Source organism: Perognathus longimembris, chromosome 15 (assembly GCF_023159225.1).
Source record: "Perognathus longimembris pacificus isolate PPM17 chromosome 15, ASM2315922v1, whole genome shotgun sequence".
NCBI lineage: Eukaryota > Metazoa > Chordata > Mammalia > Rodentia > Heteromyidae > Perognathus > Perognathus longimembris.
Window position 1 is genome coordinate 41215544 of NC_063175.1, and position 13152 is coordinate 41228695.

At 49.2% G+C, this 13152-nt stretch overlaps 1 protein-coding gene across 2 annotated transcripts in view; it reads right to left on the bottom strand.

Moving 5' to 3' along the window:
* The window catches only part of Myo5b (myosin VB), a 281784-nt gene that overhangs the window by 20296 nt on the left and 248336 nt on the right, over nt 1-13152 (bottom strand). For both annotated transcript variants that reach the window (XM_048363621.1, XM_048363620.1), the window contains exons 27-30: nt 13026-13091; nt 10774-11013; nt 9824-9924; nt 1957-2155 (exon numbers count right to left, since the gene is read on the bottom strand). In XM_048363621.1, the coding sequence (XP_048219578.1) occupies nt 1957-2155; nt 9824-9924; nt 10774-11013; nt 13026-13091 (606 nt within the window). The remainder of the gene's footprint in view (nt 1-1956; nt 2156-9823; nt 9925-10773; nt 11014-13025; nt 13092-13152) is intronic.

A 13152-nucleotide genomic window follows, 5' to 3' on the forward strand; every position in this document is an offset into this window, starting at 1 on the left:
GAGGGGCCCAGGGAGCACTGTGGGCTCAGCCAGGCCAGGAGGGCCACCGCACACAACCTCAGCTCCCTGCTCTGGAGCCCAGGAAGCAGGCAAAGGGTCTGAGTTCATTCTTGCAGTAATGACAGGGCAAAGTCCTCCCATTCCGGCTCTCTAGCGCCTTCTGGAATCCCAGGGCTCCCCAAGCCAAGCCTCCTTAGGTTGCCATGTTGATCCCAGAGGACATACCACCTGGGTGTCCCAGAGAAGCAGCGTAGAGCCTTGGGAAAGAATAGACAGGAAAGTAGAGGTGTGGGAATGTGGGGAACCGGGCTGGAATGGTCCACGTTGGCCCAGAACCCACACAGGACAGAGAGAGGCTGTGGCTGCAATTTTTGTTGTTGTGATTGGTCATGGGGCTTGAACTCTGGGCCTGAGTGCTGTCCCTGAGCTCTTTTGCTCAGGGCTTATGCTCTACCACTTTGAGCCACAGCATAATTTCGAGTTTTCTGGTGGTTAATTGGAGATAAGAGTGTCATGGACTTTCCTGCTTGGGCTGGCTTTGAATCATGATCCTCAGATCTCAGCCTCCATCTAGGATTAGAGGCGTGAGCCACCAGTGCCTGGCCTGTGGCCCCAATTTATAGCAACTGTTGCCACTGGAAGCAAGTCATCTCATGAGGACCTAGGATAGTAAACTGTCAGGAAAAGATTTTGCCATCATTAAGTGTCACCCTGATCAAGCTAGGCACAGGAGGCAGGGAGGATGAGGACCCCACCCCTTCATTACCATTAGAGCCAAGCTTCAGTGATCAGCGAGATGAGGAAGAAAGAAGCCAACATGCCACACCAGATCCTCTAAAAATATTTTGGGGTCCTTTAGGAGGTGACTGGATCATGAGACTGTTAACCTTCATAGACAACCGATTGATGAATTAATTCACAGTTCACTGAGGGCATTTTTAGGATGGAGGGCTCCTTTGGAGGAATTAAGAGTTGCTAGCTTCATGTTTGTGAAAAGAACATTTTTTACTCTCTCTCTCTCTCACCTCTCTGCTTTCTGGCTGCCATCAGGTGAGCAGCTTTGCTCTGTGATGCACTTCCTGATCGTGAGCTGAAACGGCCAAATACATGTTTCCTCCTTTTAGGTTGTTTATGTCAGGCACTTTATTACAGGGATGAAAAGCTGACATTTTTCCTTCCTCCTTGCCAGTTGGCACAGTTCCCATCTCCTTCGTGTTTCTCTTTCTCCCCCATGCCTCTTTCTAATTCTTGCTTTAATATTTATTGTTAATTCCCATGTAGAATCATGTATTAATAGCAACTGTCCTCCTCTTAGTTTTTGAATGCTTTCCTTCTCCTGACCTGTAGTATCTTCATAGGATAGAGACTCTTCCAATTCTCTGACTTCTGCCACGGTTCCTATTTGCAAAGATGGCTGCCAACAATTTCTCCTCCATTAGGAGGTGGCCCACCTCCTCTATACCTGGCCCAGCCACGTGACTTGTCACGAAGCAAAAGTGATGTTGTGCTGTGATGGTTCTGGGACTAGAGCTGAAGAGGCTCCTCAGTTCTTGCTTTCAACCTTTCAGAAGCCAATACCAGGCAGCACGTCTCAGGCTAGATTAATGAATGAGATGAGGCTCATGGAGACAGATGGCCACCTCAGGGAAGACGAACAAGGCTCCAGGCATAGGGATAAGGCTTTCCTGGATCTTCCAGTCCCAATTAACAACAAGCAGAACAGACATGAGGCTGGCTCCACTGAGCTCAAGGTAATGGGGTCTCTGACCTCCATATTACACTCAACAATCACGGACATTGGAAGCCACTAAATTCTACAAAAGGAGATAATTCAGTTATCTCTTATCAGCAGATACACAGTGGATACTGAGCATTGGCCTATCTGGCTAATAGCCTTCCCTGATTCTATTTTCTTCCAAACATGATTTCCAAGCTGTGATTCATGAAGCCACTCACCAGGTTCTCGTTGGTCAGCCGGGATATCTCCTGCTGGACACCGAATTCCACTTGGGCCTCTGGGGAGAGCAGCAATGTCTGGCAAAAGGTCTGCTGTTGTTTGTCCATCTCTTCCTTCAGGGCCTCCACCTGGGCCTTGAGACTCTCCACCTCTTCCTCATGCTCCAGGCTCTGAGCCTGCAGCTGGGCCTCCAGCAACCTGCACGAGAAAAAAATGGGACGTGTGATCACATGACTCAGGTCAGTGTGCAAGTGAGGAGCCACAGACAGAAGCAACAGGAGGGAGGCCAAGCACACAACAGCAGCCATCTTTAAGCCCCAGTCGGGGGATGATGAAGCAGGGAGACAGCCATCATGGATCTCATCAGGCAAACAAGCCAACCTGCTCTCTCAAGAGACAGGAAACCAAGGTCAAAGAGCACTCCTGCTCTTTTTCTCCACCCTCATTCCTCATTCTGTGAGCATTGTCTGCTGGTTTGGGACTGAGAAAGCTCCCTCCATGCTGGTTAGCAGACCTGCATTCTGCATTCTGTATTTTGCTTTCTTACTCAGCAGCCTAGGCTGACTTCAAAAGTTGTGATCTTCCTGCCTTAGCCTCCTGAGTGCTGGGATACTACTTCTGTTACCATGCCAGGCCTTAAGTGAATATTTATAGTATTTCCATCTGTCCCCAAATTCACAAGACTCTTGTCATAAAGATTAAAGTGGTAAACTGGGCTAATTATATTATTTATTTTCTCCACTAGTTGCTTATTCTCTGTATGTATTTTGCCTTTCTATTCATCTCCAGTGTTACTGCTCTGATTTATCACACATGCACAAATTTTATAACCACTTTTCTCTTCAGATTCTCCCTGCTCCCAAAGTAAGACTATTTGCAAAAGCTCTGGGAAGAATTAAGATCAACTGGAGTCAAGACAAGCAGCAGACACACCTAGACCCAGAGGGGGTCTCGAAAGGCTTGGGAAGACTGTGTGAGACAGCCAGGTGCCCTCAGAGTGTGCCTGCTCCACACTGATGGAAGCTGGGGAGCCGACACTAACACAGCTACAGGTGACCACGCCATCTTCTGGGACTTAATTATGCAAGCCAGCTTTCTCATTCAGGGTAGCTGACAGAAGGAGGTGGGGGTGCTGGATGAAAGGGACCCTAGAAAGCATCTGGACATGCTCTATGTGGGTATGGGGTGCCCTGGTCTTTTCCAGGAATGCAGAGGTGGAGTTAGGAAGTGGGTAATGCCCAAGGGACAGCTACTAGAGCCCCCAGCTGCCCAGGAGGCTGGGAGCAGGCAGCCACTATGTGTTTGCAGTTCTGCTGGTTTGGGAGGCAAGAACTTCCATGGAGAGGAGGGAGCAAGAGAGGGGAAGTCTACTGTGTTCCACCAACAGCCACACTGGAGGTAGCTGAGTCAGCACCATAGCGGGCTAACACCTGCTTCCAGTGGTTCTCGACACAGTGATGCAAGTGAATGAGGAAGTGACAGAGGAATCCACTCATCCTCCACAGATCTACTACCAAAGGAAAACAACATGGGATCGTACAGGATAATTTGGTAATTTAGATAGCATATGTGATTTAGACCACATTCAATACTGGCTACAATATCTAAAAATGATCACCAGTAAGGTGAAAACTGAACTGCAGAGAACAGAAACTCGGGTTCCAGATCTGCTGTGCAGGGAACGCATTTCCCAACTCGTGCCGCATCTGCCAGGGTCTATGTGAGTGATGATTCCCTCTCAGGCCTTAGTCTGGGCTTCCCCAGCATGAGCAGAAGAAAACAAAGGCCAAGAGATGGTCATGGCCACAGCCAGGGAGAAGGCTGGTCTCATGGGCTGGGGTTCCTGATGCTATGGGCCTGTGTGTTAGTTCACAAGTGCATTCATTTATTTATTTGTTTTACTCCATCCAATCTGCTGACAAAGGGAAGAGAAAGCCCTAGTTTTGCACATGATCTCTCTTTTGATAAATTAAATTCCTCAGTAGATTAGAATTTAGTCTTGCTGAATAAGTACCAGTGCAGAAACAGAAGCAGTTAATGAACATACATACATACATACATATATATATATATATATATATTCATGTTCATTATATATACACACACATATACACACACACTTTCTCTGGTAATGACCCCATGTGGCAGGGTGTGTCCTGACCTAGTGTCTCCCATGAGGAACCTGAGCCAGTTCCCTGCTCACAGACTCTGGGGCCATATTTGAGCCAGGGAGGAGCTGGAGAGCCACAAGGCTTGCTGCCTCTCCTGTTAGCATGCAGGGTCCTTGGTAGGAGAGCATGACTGAGGGTGCTGGACTCCTATTCCAGCTCTGTCATATCACCTGCTAGGGAGCCAGGCCCGGCACCTGTGCCACCCCTCTGAACCTTGGTTTCCTCCTCTGGGAAATGAGCCAGATGACCTTGGCCCCATCTCTTGCTGGAAGGCTCAAGCAAACAAAGCTATGACTCGACCCCTCCCTGGCAACTGCTCGTCCACCGCTGAGGGCTGTGCAGTGCAAGTTCAGACTCTGGTACCAAATGCTGGGTTGTGTGCTTAACCAGCTAAAACCCACCAAGCTGTAGCACCTTCCCCACCACGAGGGTGTTGAGAGGGCCAGACACTATACCGCACACACGACACATGGCTCTTGTCAGCTCCAAGTCCCTGACGCAGGACCGGATGTGCTCTGATGGCAGATTCAGAGCCAGTCTTGGCTGATGCTGCATGGTTAGGAAGGAGGGAGCACGGGGCTGCGTGTCCCCAGAGCTTAGCTTTCTCCCCACTTTGGTTCTTAGAAATGGTGTGCCTGCTGCCTTGTAAGCGCCTGCTACTCTGTGTTTCTGCACCTGGGGCTGGAACATGTTTCTAAGATTCATGGGCCATGCTGGCAACCAGCCCCTCTGACCTCATTCACACATCCTGGACACAAAGTGATAGAAGACCCCAAGACTACCAGTCAGCAACTGGCGGGAACTGTGCCCCACGCTTCTGCCCCCCTCCCCACCCCCACTCCGGCTCAAACACAAGGAGCATGGAAGTGAGCAGACACAGGAGGACAGAACGTGTATTTGACCTGGCAACTTGCTTTAGGCCTTGGTAGGCTAAGCCGAGTTCTCCATCTTCATTCAAATATCCCCAATCCTCAGTCTGTCTAGAAATAAAGGACAGAAAAACAGAGTGTCCAGTGTAGAGGAGAGAGACAGGCAAGTAGGGAGGCCAGAAAGGGGAACGACTGTGCACTGAAGGTGGGAAGAGGGCAAAGCTGGCAAGCTCCCAGCCCCTCTTCTCTGGTCCCCAGACTTTGAATGAGTGAAGACGGCATCTCCCCGGAGTTTCCAAGGTTCCAGTTATTGTCTGTGGAAGGGGTTCAGGTACCCTCATGGGGAGCCCAGTAAGCATCGTGGGTGGGGACACATGCTCCCAACAGCAGTGTCGTACCCATTCTGCAAGCAACAGTAACCTAGCAGCACGCCGCCGCCATGCTTCCTCTTCAGAACGTGGCCTCCCCAGCTCCTGTATGTGGTACGCTGTTCCGTGGACCTGGGGGCTGAATGTGTCCCTTTTCCTCCTCAGCTGTCATCACTTGTGTTTGCATGAGGCCCTTGGGTAGCAGTGATTTAATCCAAAGGAAGAGCTGCTGGGGGAACTGAGGGTAGCGCTGCAGAAGTCCTGCAGAAGGCCTAGAATGGATTACATCAGGCCGAGTAGGAAGGGCCCCTCTCCAGCCTTCGCTCTGTGCCCAGGAAGAGATTCTGACACCTGGCTAGAAGCCCACGGGTCCACTGCTCCTTTTTTTTTCTTCTTCTGTGTATTTTTAAATTGTCAACGTGCAGAGGGGCTACAGTTATGTAAATCAGGTGAAGAGTACATTTCTTCTTGGACAATGTCACCCCTCCTCCTGCTCTTTTCTAAAAGCTTTCCCTGCTGCATGCCGAATGAATGACCTCTCCACACCCCCCAACCCTCAGCACAGAAGGGACCTCACTTTGTTGTTCTCCTAACTACAGCTGCTCTCCAGGATGGTGCAAGGGAGAGGATGAGGTAAATCCAAAGCAGCATTAATCACCCATTACCAGCCTCACGGGGAAATGCAGTTGTGAATTCTGTAATATGGCAAACACTACAGACAAAGATAAAAGACAATGATGTAGCCCAGAACTCCATAGTACTTGGAACTTTGCTCTTAGGTAAACCACATCTCCAGAGGACTGTATTATATACTCTTTACTATCTTTGCTCCTAGGGACCATGGCTGGACAGGAAGCGCCACCTGCTGGGGTAAGAAGGCAAGCACCAAACAGCTCTGCGCAGGGGGACTCGTTTTTTTCTTTGTTCCTTTCTTTTTTTTAATGCTTAATGTCAATAAATCAGTAATATTCATGGAAAACCTCCTGTGCATGAGCCCTTCTCCTGAAGAGGCTGTGCACATACACAAGAAGGAAAAGGCAGTAGGTGGTCTGTGACTTCGGAGGCAGCCAGGCCCAGTGCTTAGGACACTGGACGTTGAGCCTGGCATCCCCGGGCAGCCCCGGGCCTGGCTCTCACCAGCCCTGCCTGGGTGGGTGATTTCTCCACATGTCACGAGGAAGCAGGTATCGTCAAGGGTTTTTCCCCCTCCACCTTTCATTATTAGCTGTAGAAGTTGTGCCCTACAAAAGGCCCTGGAAAATAATTACTGTGTCTTTGTTGAGGTCTTGAAAAACAGGGCCCAGCAAACCGCTGCTCTGCCTTGAATAAGGACCTGCCTCCTTGGGTGGGAAAGCTCAGAGATGGTCAGTTTCCTGTTTCCGAAAGACACTGACCGGTGTGCCACACTGCTGCTCTCATTTCTTTCTATTCGGCAGCCTGGAATCTTTGTTGGGGCTTCTGAGAAGTGGGAGGAGGCCCCCAAATAGCAGGAGCACCTGAGAATCAGGCCTGGCCACACGGAAGGAGCTATCGCTGGGGAGCAACAGCGGTGGCTTTGTGCTGAGGACAGAAGATCGCAAGTGTGCTGTTGGCTGAGGACCAATGGAATCGTGAGGAGAACAAGGAGACAATGTTCTTCTAGAAGGAAACTCAAGAGACTCTGGCCAGGACTGGCAAGAGAGCTTCAGAACCAGAGTCTTCTGGTCACCCTTGCTACCATGAGTAAGTCATTCCCCCAGCAACAGAGCTCTAGGAGCAATGGACCTTAACATGTCAAGTACATCTGGACGGAGACCGGACACACTCCTTGTTGATCATGGTTTCCAATGTCTTGGTCAGAGTGCCATGCAGACTGTGTGCAAGAATAAAAAACCGTCTCTCTTCCTCAGTGAGGTGGCAGCTACTCTCAGTGCTGAGGGCCTCCTGCTGCTCCCTGGGTCCCAGGGGAAAGGCCCAGTAACGCACCACCGGCCTTGCTCTGGAGTTCTACAGCCCAGGCAGCGTTTCCATAGACATGGTCACAGATCCAAGGACTGAGCCTCCAGCATACTGTATTGGGCCCCACCTGGCTCTGTGGCCTTGAGGGCTGTGTAGAGGCAGGGTCGGCCTGAGAACAGCAGCCACTTGTCTCCCAACCCACTTCTTCCAGAAACAACTGAAGATGACAGACTTTCAACACCAGGCTGGGCTTTCCCAGCCCCCTCGTCATTACCTTGGCTTTTCCGTATGTAAAATGGTCATAATCAAAGTGGTTCGTCTTCTGTTCCCAAGACAGAAGTGTGAAGAGTGTACAAAAGAGCAACCCACATTCTGGGAGCTCAGGCCAGAGCAGAAGGGAGGGAGAGAGCAGAGGGAAGACAGAGTTGGAAAGACCAGAACAGGACTCCAAACAGTGACAGTCAGCGAGGAGCCTCGCACTTGGGGACCATGGCTGATGAGAGGAACCTGTGACTGCGATAGAGGTGCATTTGTGTGTGGACTCTCCCCACAGGACCAACAAAACTCAGTGAACAATGTAAATTTTTTCTAGGGTCATGACGGAGTTCATCACAATGGTAAAGGGAACACCTCATCCATCACACAGGCAGACACGGTTTATACTTAAACACTAAGGCCCCCCCCCCCCACTACAGGCCACAGGGAAGGCTGTGCAAATCTCCATCTTCACCCTTATTGGCTGGGGTCCCCAAGTCACAGGGGGCCCTCCTTCCCTGCAAGCCTGTTCTCTCTACTCGTGTGGATTCACAGTCACCACGTAGCTTCCTCAAGGCTACAGCTGAACTGGATGAGATGAACCCACCGGTAGCCTCTCTAGCACCGGGTATGGCAGGCACTGGGGCCTCAGTCATCAGGCTTCCCCAAAGGGCATGGCTCTTTTCTGTCCTTAAACCAGGTTCAAAGCTATTGTTTGCCTATTATATGCTAGGATTTCTGGGAATGGAATTATCTTAGGATATAATAGAAGCCATGTTTATTTTTATTACCACCGTTATTGCTGTAAAGAAGACAAATCCAGGGTATTGAACAGCCTCTGGGAATGCTGAGACCTAGGACTGCATCCCTGACAACCTTGCGGATGAATAGAAAGGCAGCTATCAGCTTCAGCTCTGAAGATCACAGATAAGACCACCGCAGCCCAGCTGCCCGTGCTCGCTTGCTATTTTAATATCACCTCTGCTGCTTCTCTTATTCATCTCAGGTCTTATCTTCAGCCCAAGATAATTTAAAATGAATAACCTGGACTCCAGATTTAGCTGAGTGAGTCACCTTCATTCCTTCTCTCCCTCCTTTCAGAAGAATTACTTCTCTCTTGAAACATGTTTTGTGTCCTCCAGGGGCCTGCTACACTACTTTCCTCTTCTGATTTCCTAGTGTGTGTGGGGGTGTGTGTGGGGGAGGCAACCCCCAACCTCAAAGCTGGGCCTCCTGGTTTCTATCGGGACTCAGCTACAGGCCAGATGCGCGCCTGAGCTGCTTAAGCTCTCGGGGCCTGTTTCTTCAGGCGCAGAAGAGGGACTGCATTAGGAGGTCTGGAAATCAGTCTTTTGGGATTCCGTGACAGTTAAAGAAGTTTTAGGTTGTGGCAGCAGTGCCACCTCCACCTACACTGCCGATTTCTGGAGCTGTCTGCTGTCTTGTACTTCTGAACAAATGCGGAGCAAGTCAACAATAAATTAATTGAGGTGAATGAGAAAGGAAGCCAGGGAAAAGGCCAGGTCTGATTTTGCTCTGGAAGGCAAGCATGATAAAGGTGGCAACATTTATTATGCGTTCACCACCATTAAGTGCTTCACTCAGATTAACTTACCTACCTGATGTGACCTACCATGGTCACAGACACCATGCTAACACTGTCCCAACCCGCACATGAGGCACCCAAAGCACCCATGCAGTGGTTTCTAGACAGCAGCAAATCCCACAATGGATTCCCTTTCGCCTTAACCCTCAGTCCCTTCTTGATAGGGCCAGAGATTGTTGATGAACTAAAGTCCAGGAAATCTCACGTGGGGAGCATGGCAGAGGGGACATGGACCCATTCAAGGGTGTTAGAGTCTACCTTGGGTCCTCTTTCTTCTAAAAGAGCGAGGATGGCAGCTAGAGCAGACACCTCACTGTGGCATGGACTGCTTCTGCATGGAAACCATCCTTGGCCAGCCTTTCCTGTCACTCTGCCTCCTGTCATCCTCCAAGAAAGCTCCTCGATCCTAACACTTTTCGGGGGACCTGGGTTCCAGCTGCTACAGGTATGTAGAATCAGTCTTACTAAAGCTAAGAGCCAGGTGCCTGGAGAACTTGGTGTGATTCGAATCCACTCCTTCTCTTTTACCTCCTCTAATCAACACTTCCCTGTGGCTACGCACATGGCCAGTGCCTGAGAACAGACCGGAACCGCTTAGGTTGGCAGAGCCCCCTCCCATGGACTTCTCTAGGCACAGGTTATGGTGAGGTGGGCCTTACCTGTTTGTCTGGCAGACCCCATGGTAGGCCTCGATGGCATCTTCCTGGTCTACATGCTTCTCGCTGTTAGGCCAACTTGTTCTGGCATTAATGTTTGGCTCCTAGAAGACATCAAATTAAAAAAGTAAACAACTGTACTGATACAAACTGCTGTGAAATGGCTTTACAATATAGGGAAATGAAAACATGGCTTTGGGAAAAGATGAAGGCCTGGAGGAGCTCAGGTGACTGTAGCTAAGCACAGGCAGGAACATGATGTGGTAAGGTCACCTTGGAAAGGACACAGACCAGGCCTGCTATGGGGGCACTGAGAGCAAGCAGCGGGGGAGATGGCAGGTAGAGTCCCTGGGAGGAGAAAACACACTGTGTCCAGAAGACATGATTAAAATCTGGCTCAGTCTCGCGTCTACCGCACTCATTACTACTGAGGTATCATAGCCCTCAGCCAACACCAAGGAGGCTCGGCCAATCAGAGTCCACAGGACCCTGAGAGCTTCTGTTCTCCCTCCTTTCCACTCTACACTAGGCCCCCGAGGGAACATTATTAGGGATACACACTAAGTGGAACTTTCCATCCAGGGAGGGCTTGCTAGGAATGAAATTACTTTATGGTAATAAGGGAGAAGAGGGAGGGGGAGAAGGGAAATTCTACTTCAGAAGCAAAGTAAAGAGCAAGGAGCACAAGGCAAAACAACAACAACAACAACAACAACAAAAAAAAAGGCCACCTATCTCAACCTCTTGTCTTTTTGAGTGTCTTATTCAGAAGATTCTAGAAACTTCTAGCTCCAGGTCTCGGAAAGGCTTATGTTGAAGGAGCAGCAAATTCCTTGTGCTGCCATTAGATCCCAGATCTCTCAGTTTTAAGGTCCTTACGGGTAACCTATGCAAGAGACTTGTCTGTCACCTAGGATCACCCCCAACAAGCCCAGCCATGCTACCATGGTTACCGTGTTCTTGCCGGCAAGTCTGCGCTGGTCAGCACTCATGATCTGTGTTCTGAGGATGAGCACCTCCTCCTTGCGGACCTCCAGCTCCTCATTGGTCAGTTTGAGCTGGTTCAGCAGGAGATTGTAGCTATCTGGAGAGCTGTGGGTGGAGTTGTTCTGTGTGGCTTGGTCAACTACAGCTTTCCTCAGCTCATTCAGGTCATTCTTCAGCTTCTTGTTCTCTGACTCCAGCTCTTGCCTCTGGAAGACAGACAAGAGTGAGGCAACACGTCATGATATCCAGGGCCCAGGTTACTCTTTGCCACCTTAATCAGCTCCTTCGGTCCAGGGGGAAGTGGAGAGTAATCTACTCATTTTAATGATAAAGGTTCTGACTGACATCAGCAAGCAATCAAAGCTGGAGCTTGGATTTGAATTCAGGACCCTGGGATATGAGGGAAACATCTTACACAATTCCTCTATAGAATTCCCCCAAAGTGATTCCCTATGTGGGTGCTTCTAAGCACATCTGACTATGAAACCTTCCCTTGTGGGAATATTGGGTTGATACTCATGTGTGTGTGTGTGTGTGTGCGCGCGTGCGCGTGCGCGTGCGTGTGTGTGTGTGTGTGTGTGTGTGTGTGTGTGATGCTGGGGACAGAACTCATGGTCTCATGTATGCTAGACAAGCATTCTACCACCACTCAATGGCCCACCTTGGTGCTTGCAGCTTTAAACCACTGGACTCCTGGAATCTTAGTATGCGCATGGGCTTTAAGGCCTTCCTTGGGGGGATTCTGGGATGAAGCCTTCCTCAGTTTATTTTACAGGAACACCACAGTGACTTAGGAACCCTGTGTTGTCATTCTGCGTTATCATTTAGAAACTGTTCGTGCCAGTGAAGGGAAAATTACCAGTCCTACATAGCCCCAAACGCTGTTGAAAATTAACTTTTCATATACTCTGGGTAGTATATTTGCCATGGTTGAGACATTCTGATTAAGTTAAAAATCTGACAATCACAAACTTCTGGTAAGTCTCTGACTTAAGATTCAAAATTTCTCCAAAAAAACAAACATAATAAGAAGGCATTGCTTGTCTGTTTGCTAAAGCTGCAGGATGACAGAGCAGGTCAGCACCCTGCAGAAGCCGAATCCAGGGAAGTGAAGGCTCCCAGTGAGTTTAGAGCTTGAGCCAGGACCAGAAGCTCCACCCTCCTGGTCCACGGTCTTTCTACAATCGCCCCCCCCCCCCAATCTACAGGAGACTTAGAGCCATGCACAGACAGAATAATTCTATAGACACAAAGAGGGCCCTGGGGTAAGGTGATCATTGATTAGCACATCAAGCCCCTAAGAAGTCTATTTAGTTACTCAATGCCTGGGTAATTTTCCTGTTGGAAGCTGTGTGTCATCCTGGGATTGCACAGTAGAGGAGCACTGAGCTGGGACAAAAGCCTTGGGTCCCCATCTTGGACCTCAGCTTCCTCACGGGGTGGTTTAGGAGGTAACAGCTGGTGGCTGAAGTGTTCTGCAGCTCTGAGCAGTAGTTAAATCAGAGAAAGTAGAGAGACTGGGAGTTGTCAGGAACTGGAGAGAGCAGGGAGTGGGGTGAGCTTAAATGTGAGTGGTATTTCAGTTTTGCAAGATGAAAAGAGAAATGGATCCTGCATAATATTATGAATATATTTAATATCAATCAACTGTACTCCTCGCAATAGTTAAGATGTAAATTCGATGGGTATTTTACTACAGCAAAAAATTTGGGAAGAAAGCAAGGGAAGTGATTTAGGGCTGTTTTCCTGGGCAGTGAGGTCATTAGGAGTTGTTTTGCAGGCCTGTGACTGGCAGGTTGCATGCATTATCGGGGGCGGGAACAGAGATGGGGCTGGTCCAATCTCTTTTTTTCTCTACTCTGGGTACCTGCAGCCTCCACAGGTCCACCTCACCATCAGCTGCCACGCCAGCATCCGAGGCACAAGGACACCTTTCTGTCTTCATCTGCCCATGCTAAGTTTGGATTTTTTTTTTTTGGCAGTGATTTTTATTCTAGTGGCTGTATTTCATTTACAGGAAGTATCAGGAAGATAAGTCAGAGGTTATTGTTCCTTTGAGTACGTATATATTTTCTTCCATTTTGAAGAGGAAGACACTAAAGTGTGGAGAAAGGTTCTTTGCTTGTGGCTCTACTTTACAGCAGCCTGGAGCTTAGGACCTCATTTTCTGATGTCCAGCTTTGTCATCTCTCTTCTAGTGGGGGATGGATAGCCTTACCTTCAGACTATTATAGGCCAGATCTGCATCCTGATCCAAATTGATGTCATTCTTTGGTTGTTCGATCTGCGTGGGCAAAGACAGAAAGATGAGCAGGGAGTGCAGCACACATGTTCCACAGAAATGC